Source organism: Astatotilapia calliptera, chromosome 3 (assembly GCF_964374335.1).
Source record: "Astatotilapia calliptera chromosome 3, fAstCal68.1, whole genome shotgun sequence".
Taxonomy (NCBI): domain Eukaryota; kingdom Metazoa; phylum Chordata; class Actinopteri; order Cichliformes; family Cichlidae; genus Astatotilapia; species Astatotilapia calliptera.
The window spans coordinates 32,518,474-32,541,130 of NC_137424.1; the positions used below are offsets into that span (position 1 = coordinate 32,518,474).

Genomic DNA, 22,657 nt, shown 5'->3' on the forward strand with positions numbered 1-22,657 from the left:
GCTTATCCGCACATAATAGAATCAGCACTCACTGAGCGCGTCTCGTCCAATGAACTCTCGCGATAGTTTGAAGCACATGGCCGCCCGCAGTGTTTACAACTTCTCCTAATGAGATGGTGAAGGGAAACAAAGTCCCGAAGCAGAAAGACGGCGATTAGTTTTGTGTGTTCGGTCTTTTTCTCCGGCTTTTGGTGAAACTCTTGATTCTGCGGGTTTTGCTTTTCGGCCAAACCGCGAACACAACTAAAGGCCAGGCAAGCCACAACACAGGTATATAGCATCAGATTGCTAACGTAGGCTAATGCTAACTTGGGCTAAAGTGTGTGCTCCGATGTGAAGGGACGCTCAATAAGAAGCTAAAGCAAATGTCGCTAATTGATTTATTTACCAGAATCATCCATTATGTATAATAGCAACCGGGCGTGCGTGGACATGTAGAAAGAATGTAATATGTATCGCTCAAGCTTTAACTTGACCAAATAGACGCGTATGCTAGTTTGGTGAGGCAGCTGGCAGTCACGACTAGCCACAGGTGTGTGCTGTGAGGCAGTGACGTGCTCCCCTCACAGCAGCTGCACGTTCACTTTATCTTCAGTCTGACTTAACGGTTTTTTTCCTGGTTTTCGTGAACGTGCTATCATGGTCTTCCGTTGTTTTGACGAGCTCATTGTTGGTCTCGCTTTTCTCGTCTTCATGTTTTCTCGACTCAATGTTTCCTAGGCTGGTGGGTGCTGTGATGTCCTCGTACCCCAACAGACTCAAACATCCACACTGCAGGAGGAAGCACTACCCCAGTAGCACCTACCTCACCCACGTCTGACAGCGACCGCTGGACACCGGGCGCTTGAAAGCTGGGTGGAGGGCTTCACGGGAGAGAGAGAGAGGGAGGTAAACAAAGATGTCAGACTCTGTGGGAGGTGGTGAAAGTGGAGGTGGTGCAGGGCAGGACTCCGAAGCAGATAATGAGCCCCCTCAACAGCCTCCACCTTTACTGCCTGGAGGTGCAGGGGAGATCTCAGAGGAAGGGGCTTTGCCATCTGCCAAGAGGCTGAGGATGAGTGAGGAGGGCGTGGGGCAGGATCAGGTTGTGGAGCCTGGTCAGAGGCATGAAGAAACACCAACACAGCCTAGCTCGCTGCAGGGAATGCCAGCCCAAACAGCAGAAGGTACAGGACTGTGTCTGTTTTAATTCATGATTATATGCATATATTAATATAAATTAAGATTACAGATGACCTGTGTTTAATCTGGCTTCTGCTGTCAGGAACAGGAGACCTGCTGCAGTGTGAGGAGGGAGGTCATAGTGGGAAAGAGGTAGTAGTCATCGGGGAAGAAGAAGAATACCATCAAAATGGAGAAGAAGGGCCAAAACCAGAGGAGGAACACAACGGTGATGGATCTGCAGAGAGCCCCGGTGACGGACAACAGTACGTGGAAGAAAAAAGGTTTATTTGTAGATTTAAACGTAGAGTAAGTTTGCAATATTTAGGCAGAGTTGAGATACAAGATGCGCATTCATAAAAAGGCAGAAACTGCTAGAAGAGATTGTAGCAGATGAACACAGAAGATATCATCTGAAAAATATTTTTAAAAGTATGAAGTTTACTTTTTAATTTTTCTTACACCCTTTTTTTATGTTACAATTTGCATAGCTGGTAAATTTGTCTTTTTCAGGTAAAAACAAAAGGAAGCCAGTGCAGAAGTTAATGGGCGCAGTTGGTTATTTTGGACTGCATTGAATTGAGAGAGAGAAAAGGTCTTATGGTTTAGAGTTGCATGCTCATTGGCTAATGAGTCTGTGAAGGTTCTCAGTCATCCAGGTCATCGTAGTCTAATCATTTTCACACCTTGGCTCATGTCATTAGGTAGAGGATCAATAGGGGTCCTTTTGTCCCTCTCGGGGGGACACTCCCACAGGGCTTAAATCTGGGACTCTCCACCATTTGACCCTAGAACTGAAGAAGCTTCTTGGATGAGAGGTGAAACGTCTTCAAGCAACTTAAAGAAGTCCAGACGCTTTTCTTTCTAAGCTCCTTAGACTATTGGCTAATGACTTTTCAATCAAAAGAATCAACCAGTGAGTGTGCAGTTTCAAGGTCTAGGCACAATCTCATCTGGCCTGTTGCACCCAAGATGGCGACAGTGGAAACGCTCATCTCGTGGCTTTAGTGCAGGACTTCAAAAACCAGCAGGTAGCTTCACAGTAGCTATCCTTGTGAACAACAGGTGGGCGGGGCTTCTGTACTCACAGCCAGAGCTGCGCCCCTGAAATGACCATAACAGTGGTATTCCCTGTCATACAAGTCGCAAGAGTAGAAGAACCTGTCTGAAACGGAGCATTTAGAGCGGTGTTTGTTTAACACTGGGTCTTTACTTCATACTGTGATACATGAAATCTCCGACTATGTGTTTGTTTGTCCCCCAACTCCTCCTACTTGACCCGGCGCTGAGCAACCAAATGTACATCTTGGGCCTCTGAAGGTTCTTATCTGTATTGGACATTGTAACAACATCATGTTGCCTAGCAACTACCTTAAAATTATCTGCCAAGTAACCAAAATCCTTTGCATAAAACATCAAACACGAATTTAAGGTGACAGGCCGTATAGCATGTGTCAGGTATGGTCCTCCCATACTCCAGAGGCATGCATGTGGGGTTAATCAGTGATTCTGTGCATGAAGAGTTACAGTCTCTCTGTGGTGGATGCACAACCTGTCTAGGCTGTAACCTCTAGACCTATGTGAGTCCACGATAGGCTCCAGCCACCAACTATGTAAGCAGTGCAGAACTTGGCTGAGTGGGTGGAGACTGTGAACAGATGAAATAATTAACAGTCCAATCAATGCAGTCAACATGTGTTTGAAGCTTAAAGTTTATCAGTGACAGTGAGAGTGTCGTGTTTAGTAATGTGTTGTTAGATGTTGAGAAGTGCTTTTTTAATTGACACTCGTGTTTAAGTGGGGCAGCTAAAAGCACCAGAGCATTAACTGATTCATCATTTTGAGGCTGTCAGACATCATTATGCTAAAATTTGGAGAAAATGACCCAGGATGAAAAATAATGTAGTCAACTAATAGAAATCTAATTAACAATCAGCTGTAGTGTCACTGTGTGTAAATGAAGCAGCTTATTACTTGGAAGTTTCCACTGTGTTTTATACACAGAGCGTGTTTGACTGAGGCTAGGGACTTCATTGGATGATGTGTGCCTAAAATAGCAATGAGCTTTAAAATTGTCTTCAATTATAAACCTTTAAGTGCTCATCTCCTAATAAATGTGAGCTCTAGCTTTTAGTGGAGTGCGTGAGCTTGTTGCGAGCGCCTCTCTGACCAAGGACGTCCTTGTCTCTCTGTCTCCAGGCTCAGCTTAGATTTTACCCAGAACCCTCAAATGCTGACTGGTTCCTGGACAGAGTACTCCAACCTGCCGGAGAACTACCTGAAAGGCTGCAAATGGTAAATTCTTTTTTTATATATGAAGAAAACATTGCGAGGGGCGTATTCATGGTTATTACATACTGGGCTTAGACACAAAAACAAGGCGACGTAAGGCTTTGAAATGGATACTGTGTGCATCTGCAGGGGGGCTGAGAGGTAGGTAGCACTGGGGTGCCGCTATATTTGAGTTTTGCCACTGGACTTGGAGTTCTCGGAAAGGCATCAGATCAACATGTGAGGTTCCATCATTGTTTGCATGAGCACAATAGATGCTGCTACAACCACACTGCCCAGTAATGTCACGCCTGAACTCACTGGTTGCTTCCAATGGGCAGAGTACTAGTATGTAGTCTGGGCAGAACAGTATGCAGGCTGACACTGTGAGCCTGAGCTTTGATCAAATAAGACAGCTAGGTGCAATATTATTTAGGATTTTATAGGATTTTAAAATCAATGTGATATTTAATTGGAGGCCAGAGAGAATTAGGGTAATAGACTCAAACCTACCAGTACCAGTTATAACTAGGGATGGGTATCGTTTAGGTTTTATCCGATACCGGTGCCAAATCGGTACTTTTGAAACGGTGCCGGTGCTTAAACGGTGCTCAAACCGGTGCTTAAAGAATGGAGAACACAAACTTTGTCCAAAAACCTCTCATGTTCAGCTGTTTGTTTGTTTTTGTAAAAAGATAACAATGTTAGCCTTTTCTGCAGCTATGGGGCATATATGGCATCACTCTTGGCTGGAAGCAGTGCTTAAACAATGGAAAAAAAACACAAACTTTGTCCTAAACCTCTCATGTTTAACTGTTTTCCACTTTTTCTTTGGTCATTTTAGCCTTTTTGTCCAGGGTGAAGGGAGTATCTGCCATCAAACAAGAAGACAGCCGCATGTAGCTATGATGATGTTTGCTAGTTCACCTTACATGCATTAATGTAATAACGTGGTTAGCCTACTCAACGTAAATTACACACGAACAACAAGAAGCTACTCACACAGAGAAGAACGGCTTCTGCTGCCATCATCATCCTCATCATTTCTGCTACACTGGCAGGGCTAGGGGCCAGGACTCTATTCTTCGGGTTTTTGGGGGATGTTGCTCCGGGTCCGATAACTGGCAACCCACCCAACGTGCACAGTGTGAGGTCTCGCAGCAAGCTATCAAATACGGCGCATTTCTCGGCTTTTAAAAAAAACGCTATGCGTCGCCAGGTGTTTCATCGGATTCGAGGTGTTGCCTCCTTTGACAGTATCAGCTTAAAGCACTTGTTGCAGGCTGCTGAGTTTGCATATTTTGCTGTGAAGTACAACCAGACTTTTGACCGCTTCGCCTTGGACATTTTTAATCTGTAGCTCTGCTCTAACTGAACGTACGTACCTGGCCCCGCCTACTATCCTGGGAAACGTAAAATGATTGGCTAGAAGTGTATCACAGCTCAGGAAAATAAAGCACCGAAATAAAGCACCGAAATGTGCGCTGCTTTTCGGTCTGGTTACTACCGTTTATGTCAGAACCGGTGCCATCATGGCACCGGACACCGGTACCCATCCCTAGTTATAACACTTCTGCTTTACCTTTCTGACCCAGAAAAGGTCAGTTTTCTTTAATTAATGCTATAAATACAGTTGTCTGTGTACGAGCTGCTTACATGCTATAGTGCAGCTGCATATATGTTAGTATTATATGTGTGTTTTGTGTTACTTTAACATGCACACAAACCCAGCCCGAGTACTTGTTGTTCTAGTCTTTAATGATCTGTCATCCCTCCTCTTCCTCTTACCTAGGGCTCCTGATGGTTCTTGTATCCTGACAAACAGTGCAGACAATGTCCTCCGAGTGTACAACATCCCTCCAGAGATTTACAGCTACAACTGGGACTTGCTTCCTGAAATGGTGAGTACACAAATAGCTTGCCATCGGGGGCCGGACAGGCGACGGGAAATGAGAAAGCAACAAACAAATGTTAGAGCAAATATTCATTATTTTATGGATTTAAATTCAGTTGAAAGATGAACGTAGCTATAAAGACTCCTTCATTTGTAAAGGTCAGCAGTCTCAGTCTAATCTGGAGCTTCCCTGTTTATGATGTTTATGAAGGTTATTACTAAACGTCAGTTTTGCTTTTTGTTGCAATAAACAAAAATCCTTTGAGACATCTGCCTGATAAAACGCGTTAGTGAAGATTAATCTGTGGGAATAAAATGGACTTTGTGTTTTGGTCGGGGCGAAATGTCAAGTAGTGAGCCGATCTTTTAATTGTATTACAAGCTGGTTTGATTGGGATCACTGAACAAAAATAATTGAAATATAATCCATTTTCTCTAGTTGAAATCTCGCAGCCTTTGTAATGAGAGGAGAAGATTGACTGTTGATTGCTCTGTTTCTCACATGCTTCCACTGGCTTTTGAAATTGAATTTTTCTGGGTAGCCACTTATTTAGTGTCAGCCTCAGAGCTGATGCCTTTGGCCTACATTTCTTAATGCAGGAGGTCTCAGTCCCTCTGTTACTGACTGTCTGTCTTTTCTTTTATTCTCTGCTAGAGTCCAGTGCTGCGGATGGCAGAAGGAGACACCATCTATGACTACTGCTGGTACCCCAAGATGAACTCTTTGGAGCCGGACACGTGCTTGTGAGCTGAACCTGGTCTTTTTCAAACTATTCCCTAAGCCTCTCGCTTCAAGTCCACCTTGGAGACGGTGAAATGTGTATACACTGAAAAAAGCACCGGGTTGTGTTTTGTGTCAGTTTCTAATCTCGGGTGGTTGGATCGGGTTCCCGGTGAATTTGTCGGCTTTTCTTTGTGCTGCAGTGTGTCTAATAGACTGTCTGAATGCAGAAGATTTTGTTGTAGTCTTGTGTCTCATTCTTTGATCCCAGAGGTATGTGCAGCGGTTGTGGAAGCTGGCTGCCTGCAAGGAGGGAAGCTGTAAAAGCTTTCTGATGTCTCTCATTACGAGTGAAGAGTTGGCCTGCGTCTCGTCCGCCTCGTCGCAATCCGCTCGCCTGTTTGAGGCCCACAGTGCGATTCAGCCCGCTAACAGCACTCCTGAGTCCAGACAACACCTAAAGGGCCTCGTGAATCCCTGACTCGAGGCTTTGCTTCTCATCTCCTTCTCCTTTTTTTGTGTTTAGAAGGGTGCACTCTAGCAAGTATGTGGCAATTATGACATCACTGAGTGTTGGTGTGTGTGTGCTGTGAAGGAAAGTTAGCATCAGCAGCATCCAGCCGTCGCTGTGAAGGCTGCTTATCGTCTGCGGTGAGAGAAGTAAGGCTGAGCTAATGAGCCGAGGTCAGGTTGCCAGCAGTTTTCGTGGTGTGTTACCCTTCAGCCCCAACTCCCCCAACTCCCATCATCCTTCAGTCAGACCCTCGCGCAGTTGAGTGGATCAAGGCCCAGAACTGGCACCGACATCCTCACATCATACAGCTTTTCACCATGTTAGTGGGTGAGGGTCTGGAGCTGGACAAACCAAAATCATCAACAAAAGTCTCGCGGGCAGGGAAGCGCTCGAGTCGTGTCTATAATCCAAATGCTGATGGAAACTGACAGCAAACACTCGTGATTGTCTTCAGATCGCTGCCATCTATCAAACAGGAGCTCCTGCAGGGCGCAGTCAGGTGGTCGGACAGAGTACACCGACTGACTGTAGCAGTCAGATAAAAGATTGCGGTTGTGACGATTAAAAGAAAACATCTAGCAAAGCAGGAGAGCCATGTCTCCTGCTTACCCTTTCTCTCCCTCTTTTCACATCGCTGTTTTGTTTCTCCCTCTGCGCTCCTTGAACTATCTGCCTGCCAAAAGCCGTGTGTTGTTGATGCCCCTCCTGTAGAGAGGGAATAAGGGCCCCTGTTATGGCTCGGTTAAGTTGCGCTGAGTTCTAGGCATGGCTCCAAGCTAGCAGCAGTCTAGCATTATAATTGGGCATTTCCCTGCTCTGGAATAAAGCCGCGGCTCACAGGGGCCATAACAGAACACGGCAGCAGCGGCGGGGGCTCATTTCCTTTGTCTAATTGAGCGGCAGTGATGTTTCAGCGTTTGTTCAGTGCTCAATAATTAGAGTTAAAAAGGCATGGCTCAGTCTTTGGCCCTGATGCGGATCAATAAGAATGTGCTGCGGCCTTGTCTTCATAATGAGGCGAAGCATGTAGCTGTATGTTTGTTTTGCAGTACATGTTAGTTGTTCCCTCCGTTAGCTCAGTTTGTTCATCTCATTCATTTCTAAATCATTCATTCATATTTATTTATTTCGACCTCCTCTTCTTCAGTCTAGCCAGCAGTAGCCGTGACAACCCCGTCCATGTGTGGGATGCATTTTACGGGGAGGTGCGAGCCAGCTTCCGACCCTACAATCACCTGGACGAGCTGACGGCAGCTCACTCGCTGTGCTTCTCTCCAGATGGCGCGCAGCTCTACTGCGGGTTTGACAAAATGGTCAGGGTCTTCCACACCGAGCGCCCGGGCAGAGACTGTGAGGAGCGACCCACAATAGGTCAGTCGTCAACGTCTCATCGGCTTTCACCTTGAAGCTTGTCGATGAGCTTTCCTCAATCGGGTGACGTAAAACCCATTTAACATCTTTTCGTTTCATTTCATCAGGCCAAACACAAATATGTGTATCACCACAAATTGAGTTTGTCTTTTTTTCATTAAAATATTAGAAGCTGGCCTCCTGCTCACAGCCGGTGTGATTGTGTTTATTGCTTTCTTCCTGTGTGAGGTTTTACAGCAGTTAACGACTGTACTGAAAACAAGGATATTAAATTGGAGTTCCCTCAGGGATACTGTTACCACATTTGAGAAACACTGCTTTAAGGTTACACCCTTGTGCTATAAACACATTGTTCCTTCACAGCGGTGAAGTCCTGCTGTCAGAGTGACTGAAGAAGTGTCAGTTTGCAGTGAGACACTGACTTTCTGATGATACTGTTACCAGCAGCGTCATTTTTAACGCATTCTGTGTTGGATGTTTTGCTGATTGTGAGCAAACTTCAACGACACTCAAAAATGCAGCTATAAATAAATAGTGTTCACAAGAAATGTCGTGATGCATGCTCGAGCATCCAGGTAAGTAAATCCTAAAAGGTTCTGTTCATCTCGATGAAGCGTTTTCAGTGGAAGAGGTTTGTTCACTCATCCAAATGACTGCTTCGGTCTCAGCTGACTGCAGGTTTCTCCTAGTATTTGCATAATAACTGAAACTAGCACCAGTGGCAAACCATGGACAGTCAGTCTAAATCATTAATTTGCATATTGTCATCACCAATGATCCATGACCACTGGTCATTGATGCAATGGCTGCAATCACAGCATTGTAAGATGGTGACAGATGTACCCTTAGGCCCCTCCTCGATTCAGAGATGGTCTTTCCCTTTTCATGTAAATGGTCTCCTTGACTCTGCGCTCAAACCAGCGTTCCTCCCTGTCCAGGATGTTACATCCTCATCATTCAAAGTGTCCGCTGGCCTGTAGGTGGAAATAGACTGTGGAGTTCTGGCCTGACGAGTTAGGACAACACAGAACACCTAACTACTTAGCCTAGGGTTGTTTTGTTTCCCAGATGTAGAAATCCTCCTGGCACTTAACAGCGTACACTACATTACTCTGTTTGTGTCGGGGGACCTGATCCTTGGGGTGACAAATTTTGGGTGCAGCGTGTTTTGGGGTTTGAAAGTGTTTAGAGAAAATGCGTCTCAACTGCTCCAATACTCCTGACACACATGGGATCACTACAGGTTTTTGTTTAGGCAGCGGTTGTCCTTCTGTCCTGGATCGGCTGGAGCTTTCTTTAGGTGCCTTCCCAGCTTTGACAAAGGTCCAGCTGGGATAACCACATTTACTCAGGGCCTTCTTGATGTGCCGTTCTTCTGCCTCCCTGGCCGCTGTGTCTGTGGGGATGGTGTTCGCTCTGTGTTGTAGCCTCCTGATGACACCCAGTTTGTGCTCCAGTGGATGATGAGAGTCAAACCTTAGATACTGATCCGTATGTGTAGGTTTACGGTACACGTCAGCTTTTAGATGTCCCCCATTACTGATGGAAATCTCACAGTCTAAGACGGCTAACACTTTTTATATCCTCCCTGGTGAATTTGGTGTGTCGGTCCACAGAATTAATGTGATCCATGAATTGTGGTCCGTCCTGAGATTTGATTTTTCCCTCAGGTGTCATCCACATACCTGAACCAATGGCTTGGTGGTGTCCCAGGGTAGGATAACAAAACCCTCTTTTCCACTTCTTCCATATACAAATTGGCCACAATGGGTGAAACTGGGGAACCCATGTTTCTGCCTGTAGTACTGACCCTCGTATGTGAAATATGTGGAATTAAGACACAGTTCACACACTTGGTCGGTTTATAAGGTTGGGGAAACGTGCAGTCAGCTGAGACTGAAGAAGCCGCTCGCATGAGTGACCAAACGCTTCGTCCAGATGAACAGAATCAACGTTTTGGGATTCACAAGAAATATTGTGAGAAATTGAAACCCTTAGACAGTAAACAGACGTGAGAGGGAGGATAATGTGAAGTCGGTTGTTTCTTGTTTTCAGTGAGTTGCTGTTTGACAGCTGGCTGTCACATCTCACAGGCTGAAGCCTCCTTGAACAAACTGACAAGGAGCGTTTTTATTATGTACTTCTGACAAAAACCAAGGAGAACACAATGTTTACTGTGATGCATTTCTTTCCTCCGTCTCACATTCATATGGCATCATTTCACTGGAAGCTCTTTTTTTTTTTTAAATGTACTTGAACGACTTTTTCTAAATTGGCAGAGGCAGATCCAGCAAAGGCTTTAACTAACACACACCATCATCACCTTGAGATTGTAATCCGTTGGCTCACTGGTGTAATCACTGAGAAATCTGTTGCTTTTATGGACAGACTCCGGAATGTCTGAACTGCCAAAAAGTCAACTTTGAGTCGACGAGACTGCAAATTGTGTCCTGTGAACTATAAAGTGCTGAAAGCGCTGCCAAATGCTCTCTCTTGTCCTCACCGCAGTGAAAAAGCAAGGCCAGAGTGGCATCATCTCCTGCTTTGGCTTCAGCCCTTGCCAATCTGTTTACGCCTGTGGCTCTTACTCCCGCTGCGCTGGCCTCTACTCCTGCCAGGACGGCACCCTGCTGGCTCTGCTGCCGACCCGTCACCACGGAGGTCTCACCCATCTGCTCTTCTCCCCCGACGGCAACTACCTGTACACCGGCGGCCGCAAGGTAACGCACGAACAGACTCGCACACAGCTTCAAGCAGAGAGATACCCGAAGGTAACAATCGCTGCTGAACACACACAAACTATCAGTTGTGTTTGGGTGTTAAGCAGGTAACTGATGTTGCTTTGCACAATATAAATACACAAGTATGATGTAAAGCTTTACATGATACTCAGTCCTCTCAGCATGTGTCAGCAACTTAAAATGAAATATTTAAGCTAGCATCTAACATTATTCTCCTGCTGCAAACTGTATGCCAGCTAATTCAGCTACAGGTTCGCTCTAATCTGAAGAAATGATATCAAGGCAGTGTGTAAGGAAGATTAATGGTAGCTCCTAAATTTAATAGAGCTCCCATTGAAAGTAATAGCTATCAATCAAAAGTCTGATAGTTCTTGTTTTATTGTTTTATCTATGATTATTGTAAGTACTCTGTGTCCTCTGAAGAGATGTGTGTTTGAGTTTTCAACCCTCAGAACAGAAATTGGACAAAAAGTTTGGCTTTTTGAAGCTTTATCAAGTGGCAAAACCTGAGGCTGAAAAACTACAGATGTTGGTAAATGGCATATTTGCTGCTTTCCCAGTGACTTGTGATTTGATCATGATCAACCTGAGCTTCTCCATCATTGATGATCTTTGGGTTTTTCAAACTTGGACATTAGTCAGTGCTGAAGTTGAGGAAGAGACTGCTTTATTCCTGGTTCTCACTTCTGCTAATTTCAGCTACTGAACTGCACTACTTAGCCAAGTTTGTGCCTTTGGGAACATTTTTAACCAAAGTTATCTGACGAGCATGTCCCGCCGCGAGGTGCAGACTGTTCAAGATGCTTATGGCTCATGTTCTAGTAGTGAAATCAAGAATTATCAGCTTGTTACAGTTATGCATGAAAGTGACTGCGTGTAGCACACAAAATCTATTGATGCAGCTTGCTAACCATGCTAGCTAGTTTAAGCTAACTTGGAAGTGTCTCTCGTGCTGACTTCTGGCTCTAAAGCATTAACGCTGGCAAAAATGTTAATATTAAAGCTTCAAACCCCAAAATGACCTTAGTGTGGCTATGTCCAAATTTTATATACAGGCTGTGAAGATAAATTCTGACTGCCTTTTGTTGTGTGGCAGTTGTTTGTGATGGATAAAGTTAGCATCCAGGCTTGGGAACGAATGATTTCATGGAAATTCTTTTGTGTGTGTGTGCAGGATCCAGAAATCCTGTGCTGGGACCTAAGAGAGCCGGGAAGAGTTGTGTTTTCTCTTAAAAGGAACGTGGCCACTAATCAGCGCATCTACTTTGACCTCGATCAGTAAGTAACAGGGAAACTGCATCAGTGATCCTGTTGTATATGAGTGTGATGTGATTCGTCTGGTTTTTCTGTGTTAAATAGCAGCAAGGATCGTCGTATTAGCCGATTCCCACTCGTGTTTCTGTTTGTGTGCGTTTAGATCTGGCAGGTACCTGCTGAGTGGAGACACGGAGGGAGTGGTGTCAGTATGGGACACCCACACAGCGCCTCCTGATGGTAATGAAGAACTACTGCAGCCTCAGCTTAGGTTCCAGGCGTACTGGGACTGCACCAACGGAGTCAGGTATGATTACTAATCTAATCCAGCTCACTGACAGATTAGATTCCAGTAATGAAAACATTTATAATATTAGACTGAAGGTGGATCTTTCTCAATATTTAACATGAGAGGAAAAGTGTTATTTTACAAAGGTGAAGCTAATCTTGATCAGCTGCATTGTTGTTCGGTAGAAACAAAACTGAATAAATTAACAATTAATTAACAAAGTTTCAGCTTTTTCTAATTCACTTATGTTACGCTGTTGTTCAGTTATGCTGCTGTTTTGCTGTGTCAGGCTGTTTGGGTCATGCAGTCATTTTTCACAAAATCATAGGAGGCAAAACAAATGATCCAAAACATTCAGTGACAGAGCAGCTTTGGCTTTAGTCAGGCATGTCACTGCTTTGTGAGAGCAGAGAGTGAAAACCAAACCACAGCTTCTCAATAATTCTGGATACTCTGGCACAAAAAACAGCTTTGATTGTGAATACGTGATTGCAGAGAATAAAGCCAATGATGTACTAAAAATGAAACGTTGACTTTTAATTAAACACAGATGGTGTAAATGTGCAGTAGTTATGTATAAAATGTTGCAAAGCCTGAGGTAATTCAGTTGTTTTCTGTGAAATGAATCGTGCATTTTCTTTTTTCAAGCGTGATGCTGCATGTGCAATAGCTGAAAGTCCAGTCATGTCACGCTAGCAGAAACAGTTTTTTTTCCACAGCTTATCACGCCATTATTTTCATTTGTCCCTTCCTGGATCTTCTCTCTGCCCCCCTCTGCTGCTCCGTCCTTCTCCTCTTCTTCTTCTACAGTATCCATCCCTTCATGCCGCTGCTGGCAACATCCAGCGGCCAGCGGCAGTTCCCGTGGCCCGGCGACAGCGAGGGTGACTCGGCCTCTGACACGGAGGGGAGCGGTGCTGTGATGTCACGGCAAGACACCCGGCAGGACAATGTCCTGACCCTGTGGTGGGCGGGACCGCTTAGCCCTGCCGCTGAAGGGAGCCAAGACCAGAGCACTACAGCAGCAGAGGCCTGATAATCTGTCACTGCACTCAGCTGATACAAATCGAGTTACACATGTGATGTTTGTGTGTAAAGCTGATTTTGGTTTGTACAAATAGACCGTCAGCGGGCTGTTTGTTTGTAGTTTACTGCCAACTTCACCAGAACGTGGGAAAAAAAGGTTAATGTCAAAGCCAAAAGTTAAGAGGTTCTTTAAAGCCTTAATGCTGAGATAAGAGGTGTGTTTTCTAAGGAGACGTTAGGACATTACAATCAAATATAACCAGCCTCTTCTTAAACATTTACCTTTATTTCATTTTAGTAGAGACTCTACTTCCTGAATAAGAATACATGTGGTGGAAGTGAAATCCTCTCACTGTGTCCGTGCGTGCGTGTCTGCTGATCGCGCCTCGGCTCTCGGCCGTGTCGGCGGGAGCGTTTGTTTACGTGTGCGTGTAGCTGCGATGCTTCCCCGGAGATCTTTCACTGCTATAGTTACAGTAAGTGCCATTTGTTCTCAAGTTTTCGCTTTTGTAAAGTGACGGGGATCTCCTGGTTTTAGCTTCTTTTTTAAAGTGCCAGACGTGACAGGTAGCGTTGCTCCGTGCATGCCCACAAATGTATATTTTTGTAAAGCCGTGATGACGATTCTCCTTTTTTTTGAATGTAACTTCAAAAACAATCTGTGAAAGTCTTGTAATTAGCAGCTGCTGCTTGAAATGTGCTCTTTCCTTTTTGTTTTCCTCCTACTGGTTGTGGTGCTTTTGTACCGTGCGAGTGGTGCTAGCAGCTCAGAAGACATTGTGTTTGATTAATTGCATTAATACTTGCAGCCGTTTGTCGAATGCTCGCGTTGTTACCGGGGTGCGCTTTCCTGTAGTGTCTTTGCAGGTTGGTGAGAAGCTCAGCGTGCTCCAACCAAAGCCTTGGATCTTTACACTGATTAAATCGATCACTTTTTAAAGCCTGTGTCGGTTGCTTGATTTATTCATTCATTCAGATATGTTGCCAAGCAATGGGAGCTATAATTTTGTAGCTATTATTTCTACACAAATTTGTACTCTGTTATGAATCGCGTTGTCCTTGAAGATAAGTCTGGAGATGGACGCCTCCGTGCACAACAGGGAGCTGTCTGCTGGTTTTATTCAAATGAATTAAAAGCACGTTTCCACAGATTCGCAGCCTCACTCATTTTTGCGTTTTCAGTGGAAGGCGGTTCAGAGTTGGATGCCCTGCAATAAATCCTCAATGAATGCAAGATGATGCCGCACTCGAGTCAAGAGGCAGCTCTTAAAAGCTAAAGGGACTGTTGGCTTTTGCTTATGAGATGGAAACTATTCATAGCTTTCACCTTTCACACACGCTTTCTGTGCGAGCACGTGCACGCACACTCGCACGCACCCGTGTATTTGATTGTCTGAAACCACAGGGGCACGGCGAGCGCTGAGCCAAGTTGGAGAGCTGCAGTGTTGTGTTGTGCGGGTTGCTTAGCGACCGTCTCCGCCTTGGGAGAGGAAAGTAGGCAGAAAGACGACAAGACGGAAAATTGGGGGCACACAAAAAAAAAAAAGGTTTTAAATAAGAGAAATAAATAATCGAGTGGTGTAGCGATTGCTGCCTGTTTGTCTGCTCTTGACCTGTCCGTATCTCAGCCCCACCAGAGTGAAGAGTGAGTGGGGTGATGACTGACACGGAGGGAGCGTGGTGGGGTGGGGACACATTAAGCTTGGGGTCTGTGGGTCCTCCCTCTTGGAAATTTTGAGGGCTGGACACAATTTCCTGCACTCGGATGAATTTTTGTTCACCAATTTGTGTCATTTTTGCATCAGAGTTTAGAGGAAACATCTATAACATGAAAATCTGCCAGCAGGTAACTGTTTGACATATACACAGAACAATGTAGTTGTGCTTTCATATAAATATTCTCGACTTTTCTCATGTAACATGATCGCACGTGAACACACAGGCGTGATTTATTCTCCTATTTGCCAGATCAAGACACGAGAGTCATTGTTATCATTCTGTCGGATTTCAAACTAGTGTTGTTATATATGGGGACATAACCTGCCTATATACGCTTGCAAGAATTCTGATTTCTGTTCAGCTCTCTGCAACATTCACACGTCACCAATATGTGATTTTAGGTTTTTCTTTAGGAAACATACCTTAAAAGCCTTAATATCTTTCAGAGGGTGAGTAAAAACAAAGATTGGACACAGCAACTAGCCATAAAAGGCTCATGATATTGTCGTCACCATGAGTTCAAATCTCCGTGGCCTGAACCTCCGGGTCAGAGGTCAAGTATTTTAAGACTGTCCAATAAGCAGCAGTCCTCTGGGTGCACAGTCTCTGGAAATTCCAGAGGATATGGACCAAACCAAGCTTATTGGAATGCACCAATAACTCAAAGAACTATTTGTTATAACCAAGGTATGAATAAGAGCATCTCTGAGTGCAAATGTCAAGCCGTGAAGCCGATGGGGTACAGCAGCAGAGGACCACACTGGGTGCCACTCCCCTCAGCTGGAACAGGAAACAGGATGCAATTCACACATCTTCCAAACTGACATCAGGAGTCTTAATGTCTCCTGCAACACTCAGAGTTAGTGTAAACACCATGAAAGCATGCCTCTTATCCTGTTTTGCAGTAAAACGCCAGGCTGCTGCTGGTGGTGTAATCATATGGGGGATATTTACCTGGCACGTTTTGGGCCCTTTAGCACCCAGTGGGCATCATTTAAAGTTTAGAGTATTGTTGTTGATCATGGCCACGGTGTACCCGTCTTCTAATACCTGCTTCCAATAGGATAATGCATCATTTCACAAAGCTCAGATCATCTCAATCTGGTTTCTGGAACATCACAGGGAGTTCACTGCACTCAGACCGCCTCCACAGATCTCAGTTCAATAGAACTCCGTTGGGATGTGCTGAAATGGGAGAGTCGCATTATGCAGCTGACATTTTGTAATTTATATGAATATTTTATGCATTAAAAAGACCCTCTGCTGTCGAGACATTCCTTTCAGAGTAAAATCATTAAAGCAGTTCTTCCTAAATATGTCCTCTGCCTCTTTCATCATTTTATTGAGGGCGCGGAGAATGATTGCATGAGTTTAGATACTCCTGCACCCACCTTGAAATCTACACCTTTGGTGCACAGCATATACCTGGAGTTAGTGTGCAGTGTTAATGTAATGCAATGAAAAACACAGACCATACATATACCAAAGTGGACAGCAAAACCGTCCTGTGACCAGAACTTTTGCTAATTTCTGTGAGAGAGAGGATCCTGAGTCACGGCAGGATTCGCTCGCAGCAAACATGGTGGAAAACATCATCTTCAGGGGAAAACAAAGTCCTTTAAAACCTTTAAATCCTCCTGTTTGGGCAAACGTTATCAGATTTTATTAGTGATTTGGAGTATGCAGGGTTTTTTCTTTTGGCCATTCAAATTGCCGTTAATTAAGATAATACCTCACAATACCTGCCCATGAGTACTTCTACTAGATCTTTCTATAAGCGGTGCATGTCTGCATTATTCCTCTACTTTGAAAAGAACTGCCAGAGGAATTTTAAAAAATCTAATTGTGAGACTTAAGAAGGATGGAAAAGCATTAAGAGAGGTCAGTGCCCTGCTGGAAATCAGCAGAAACATTTGCAGTAGAAATCAGGAGCTACAGAACGAGCCACAGCACCACTAATCAGAGCCACTGTGGCTGTCCTCTTGAAATGCCACAGACAGTGCTGCACTACTTGAACAGTCTAGCTCTGAAAACAGATGGGCGAGTGCTACAGACTTGGCACCAGGGTTATCAATGGAAATCTGAATTTGTGTGACAGCTCAGACATTTGCGAAGGACATCGCATAATGTCAAGCTTTGAAAAAAGGGAAAAAAATGACCTGATTGATCTTTGGCACCAAACTGCAGACTAAAACTTCGCTAAAGAACATGACAAATGGATCAGATGTTTACATTCGGGTAGATGGAACAGCCTGGCTGGGACCACCGCGGTGACTGCACAGAGGTGGGGGTGTGATGATGATACGGCCTTGTAGGAGTGCAGACGGTTGACATTTATAGACGGCATCGTGAATGCCTGTGGATAAACCAAAATACTGGCAAACAAGATGGCTCGCAGTCTCCAGAAGCCTGGCAGAGGAGGGATATTGCTGCGTGAAAACGATCCAAAGCACGCTGCCAAAATCACACACCAGTTTCTAAAGAAGAAAAAAGTGAGAACTATGACCTGAGCAAGTTTGTCGCCTGACTTGGATCCAACACAACGCCTTCGGGTTTATATTTAAAGAGAAAGTTCGAGCAACGCAACCCCTGCAGTAAAGAACAGCTGAAAAAAAAGTGTCTGTGAAGAGAGGCGAGGCACGTCTCCAGAAAACACTGCTATCCTGTGTGTGTGAGGCTGAGGCTGTCATTTGAAATAAAGGAGGAGATGCAAAGTATTGACAAAAGACTTGAATCTCCGAAATGAGAGCCGTATTGAAGTTGCTGCACTGACTGTGAGCTGAGTGTTTGCTCTTTGCTATCAGGACAGAAAGTGATTATAACACCGGCGACTGAAGGCTAAATCGAATCAGCCTGTAGTCAATCTGGACACTTCCCAGAGCTTTATATCCATCCTGAGCTATGAGACCTTTTGTGAGCAGATGAGAGTTTTTCATTATGTGCAGTAAACAGAACTTTATTGAATCATCTCCAGCCGTGTCTGAATTTTAAATATCAACAGTGGCTAAAATTAGGCTTCTAAATGCAAAAGGGAGCAAGTAACCCATCTTAACATAAGCAGCTGTAGGTCTATATATTGTTAGACTAAGAGAACATTTGCCTCGGTACATCGCCACAGATATGTTGTTTAAATCAAACAATCCAGATGTGACTGAAGTGTAGCTTTTCGGCTTTAATTCATGGGGTTTTACAGACACTCTTACACATAGGCCACCATTTACAGAGGCTCAGAATTAACTGGACTACTGACTGATGACCAGTCTCATGGCATCATGAGGTTTCCTTGCTATTTCACGATGAATGAAGCCAGCATAATGCCTGAAAATAATTCAAACTGTTGTTTTAAGTGCAATATCAGGCCAAGAAAATAAGAAATAAATGGGATATTCTTCAGTGGGCGATTCCGTCACCTGATTAGGAGACGGACCAGGAGGCGGGTCATCCACCAATCAGATAGTTGGTGTCTTGATGCATGCTCCATCCAGGTAAGTAAATGCCCAAAAGTTGATTCTGTTCAATCAACTCTCCCACTGAAAATGCTACGTCCAGATGAACAGAACAACTTTTGAGCAGATAGTTGGTGGTTTCATCCCTGGCTGTTCTAGCCAAAGTATCCTTGGACAAGTTGCTGAACCCCAAGTTGCTCTCTGGTGTATCCATCACACTGTGAATATGTATAAATGTTACACAGAAAGCACTTAAGCGTAGAAAAGTTCTTGTACGAAGCGCTTTGGATGCTCAAATAGAGTAGAAAAGTCCTTTGGCATAATCAGATATAAGCAAGGGCAGAAGGTGGTTGCAGTAAAGGGCTGGTAGAGCAACTCAAAGGAGGAAATGCAGCATGACTCAAATGTGAAAGTCTGTACATGAGCAAAAATGCAAAAAACTGTACATGTTCATGTTGAAGCTGTGTACTGCCACCAGGGGGCAGTGTGAAAAACAAGGTGAAGCAAATACTGTATGAGGTTCTGAAGTCATGATAATGCAAATAAGGTCTTTGCTGTGAATAAAAACTGAGATTTGAAAACAATTAAAACTCTGCTTCTGTCACTCTCTGTGCTTCTCATGAACTCTGCTGTAGCTCTCTTCTGTTACAGTCAGCTTTTCGACACGTCACATACCTGCACAGCCTCACTGCACTCAATGCTCTGTTGGTGTTTTAGTCAACATTATGCAAGTTTGTCTCTGCAGCCTCTATGTAGGTGGAATTCCCGCAATCCCCTTCTGCATAGCACAACATCTATGCAAGGTGACACCAGCACAGGGCCATTATTCAGGTTTTTCAGCCTCCAGGTTTAATGCTGGGCTCACTCTTATCACCCTTATCTAACTTGTTGCTAGCAGCAGGCGGCTCTATGCTAGCTGCTCTGCACAAAATAAGAAATGAACTATTACTTGGTAACCACAGTGCATCATCTAACAGCTCAGCTGTTTGCCATCAGTCATCGGCCTTGAACCTCCCCTGAGTCAGTGCTATTGTGCTGTGGAGTGATTCTACAATATTCAAGGCTAGCTACAAATTGGATTAATTTCCTTCATTTTTCCATCCCGCATTGTTGCCAAGTGCTTCCTCGAAGGCAGTCATGGAGTTTCTCTCTGTGATTATGTGAGGTCGTCACCTCAGTAAAGTGCCCTGATATGAACTATGTTGTTATTTGCTAATTGAATTGAGATTAATTTAATACAGATGGATTTTTTTTTTTGTTTTTTTAAGGATTATCATCTTTTTTTTTCTTGACTACCTTGTTTATTTTTCAGGTCGGTTTAATAATTAGCCAATACATTTTTATTTTCATGGTCAGAACATTCTGCCCTTGGGCTAAAACCACAAATTGCATATTGATTTAATATTAAATGCAGTGGTTTTCAGTGAGGCAGTCCCATTATTAAATCAATCTTTGGAGGCTTATGTGCTCTATTAGGGCTGATATTCTGGAAGCAACTCAGAACACTGACTAAATTCTAAATATATGTCACTACAAATGGTATCTATGCTGCTGTGCTCCTTGAAGCCGTGTTGGCCAAACCTCAGCGCTGTCCCGCAGTTGACAGCAAAGCCGTTATCTTCATCCCAAGGTGGCTGCAGTCAGTGTAGTCTTTCCACTTGTGCAGCTAATGAGCCAATCCACATCAAGTGTTCTGTGTTTCTGTGTTCTGAGCCTCCATTTATGTGGCATCCTGAGCGAGTCTCCATGGCCTCGCATAAGTGCCTTCCATTAGACACACGCACACATACATACACACAAAGCTCCGGCGCTCATCGCTAGGGAGTGTGGCGAATAGTAAGTAATGGGATCTCGATATTAAGAAAGACATTTGAAAACAATTATTCAAATGGCTGTCTGCCTGTTGAATCTCCTAATCCCACAGTGAGGCACTCAAGCAAACACTCAGCCGTGTGACCCCCGGTTGAATTAGCATGGAGGAAAAAAAGAGGAGCATACACGTCTCTGAAGCTGGAGATGCTAAAATGTCTAGACTGCTCTCTGGTTTGTCACTCTCATGCTGCCTTTAAAAGGAAAAGAGCTTTTTAAGAACATGAAGCAGAGGGAACAGATTTCCTGTAGCTTTTAGAGGTTGTCATACATGGCATTTCTTAAAATGTCAAAGGGACGCCTCCTTTATCTCTCAGACACTTTGAATGTATTTGGCAGGCGCTTAGCACAGGGCTTCACTCTGACCCTGCTCTGACACAGCAGCCGCATGCTGTTGTTCCATCGAGTTTTCTTCGAGTTAATAGATTATCCGCGACACTTCAACAGCCCCCACATTGTTTGGTACAGTCTACAGTTCAGGCTTTGTAACAAATGTAAGTGCAAAGTATTCAAATATATATTAACCCCATTTAATGTGAGCAATGGCAAAAGATTTGTAGCTGGGATGTACCACCAAAAAGTAAGGTGACAATGCGTTTTTGAACCTTGCTAAATTGATTCTTCACCGACTTGGCTGTGCTGACAGTAAATACGGTCTTTTCGTGCAACTAGAAAGGTGAAGAAATGGCTACTGACTGCAAATATTTAGCTAACCAGTTATCAAATTGGTCCTGAAATACCAGGTATGACATGGAGGGCAAGACATAGCTTTAAACCTTAGATAAAGCTGAGTACTAGATGGAAACAGAGCAGGGAAAGGGTGGTAAAATTTAGTATCATTCTAACCTTTACAGTTTAGGGCAGTTTAGCAAATACTGGCATGCTAATATGCCCCAAAATCTTAGCATATGTATGTATATATGTATTAATAACATCTCTATGTCTGTAAAAAACATTTATTACAAATTCCAGTTCTTTTTATTTTCATATGTATTAATTTCATCATCCCCACATGCAAATATGATGTTACGTTCTCTGTTTTCATTGCTTCACATGTCACTTTCTGTGCACAACTTAATGGCCACCATTTTTCCACGACAGAATTTTATTTGACTCACAACAAAATACATAATGAAGAAGTACCACAGGCACTAATATTAATAAATATTACTATACAGATTATAATGGTCATGTTACCACATTAGATTTGAACATTTTGGAAGAGAAGGAGTGCTAAGCCAAGAGCTAAGCTAGCGAGCTTGGTTAGCAAGGTGCATCTATAGCATGTACTGACAGAGATTCCTGCCAATTAGTGCTCACATTTGGTAAAAAAGATACTTGAATTTCAAGTATTTACATATTACATATTACCTGATAGATAAATTGATAACAAATGCACTAAAAGACAAAGACAGTTTATTGACTAATGTTAGCAAAGGTGAGTGCTAGCAAACAGCTAGCGCCCTGTATCGGTATCCACTTTATCGTTAATGAGCCACAGCACTATTGTATATAGCTTTAAACCTTAAATAGTGATTTCTAAAAAAAACTTTAGCACCTCATATAGTTGTTATGAAAGGAAGAATTAGCTCTAACCAAAATCATAATCACTGGATGACTTACTAACTGACACAGGTTACAGTGTGTGAGCCTGGACAGTGCTCTGTTTGATTTGGTGTGTAGTAAAGAGCTCCACAGACAACTGTGCTGTCACCATTGCTGTTCAGCCTGCAAACCTCAGTATAACTCATGCCACCTACAAAAACAATCTGATGATCCTGCAGTGGTTGGATGTTTAAATAATGGGCATGAGGAGGAGTACAGAGTATTCATGGATGATTTTGTGGAGTGGTCTGGGAGGATTCATGTACTTGTAAATAAATAAGATCAAAGAAATGGTGACTAACTTCAGGAAGGGCGAGTTTATCCTGGGAATCCACATCAACAACAAGCTGAACCAGCAAACCAATAGAGGCCGCGAACAAAAAGGAAGCGAGCAGGTTTCATTTACAAAAGAAGCTGAGATCCATCAATATGTGATGCAAAATGATGGAGATTTTCTATCACTAAAATGTGGAAAGTACACTGTATTTTGTGTGCTGAGGGAGCAGAATTGAAGCTGGTAACACCAACAGACTGAGTAATGCGATCAGGAAGGCTGGCTCGGGATCTTTTTCAACTATTGTACCAAATATGTGATAAATGTAGTACTGCTCGTTTCATTTCAGAAAGACTTTTAGTAAAAGGCTCTAAAGAGGTTTATTTTTCTAACGTTGGACATTTTAAGGTGGGTGTCTATGAGGACTGACTCACTTTTGGAGCCAACCACAAGTGGCTATTAGTGGAGCTGCAATTTTGGACACTTCCAAATTTGCTCCATT

The 22,657-nt window shown here is 43.7% G+C and overlaps 1 protein-coding gene across 4 annotated transcripts; it reads left to right on the top strand.

Moving 5' to 3' along the window:
* The first annotated feature begins 23 nt into the window (after positions 1-23).
* wrap53 (WD repeat containing, antisense to TP53) lies at positions 24-14,182 on the top strand. 4 transcript variants are annotated; one of them, XM_026161640.2, is made up of 11 exons: positions 24-270; positions 721-1,166; positions 1,271-1,445; positions 3,361-3,456; positions 5,225-5,333; positions 5,982-6,070; positions 7,709-7,932; positions 10,441-10,652; positions 11,848-11,951; positions 12,091-12,234; positions 13,027-14,182. In XM_026161640.2, the coding sequence occupies exons 2-11, from the start codon at positions 899-901 to the stop codon at positions 13,250-13,252; spliced, it is 1,647 nt and encodes a 548-aa protein (XP_026017425.2). In that variant the 5' UTR covers positions 24-270; positions 721-898; the 3' UTR covers positions 13,253-14,182. The 4 variants fall into 4 exon arrangements, with proteins under 4 accessions (XP_026017425.2, XP_080155985.1, XP_026017422.2 ...); XM_080299859.1 differs by having other exon boundaries at positions 1,271-1,427; XM_026161637.2 differs by having other exon boundaries at positions 60-270; positions 1,265-1,445.
* The last annotated feature ends 8,475 nt before the right edge of the window (positions 14,183-22,657 follow it).

What these genes read in the sequence shown, in the direction of transcription:
- wrap53 (XM_026161637.2), top strand. Translation starts at nt 899, where the DNA reads ATGTCAGACTCTGTGGGAGGTGGTGAAAGTGGAGGTGGTGCAGGGCAG. An exon ending in GGGACTTGCTTCCTGAAATG is followed by an intron (nt 5,334 to 5,981) that starts GTGAGTACACAA and finishes ATTCTCTGCTAG; the next exon opens with AGTCCAGTGCTGCGGATGGC. An exon ending in TGAGGAGCGACCCACAATAG is followed by an intron (nt 7,933 to 10,440) that starts GTCAGTCGTCAA and finishes TCCTCACCGCAG; the next exon opens with TGAAAAAGCAAGGCCAGAGT.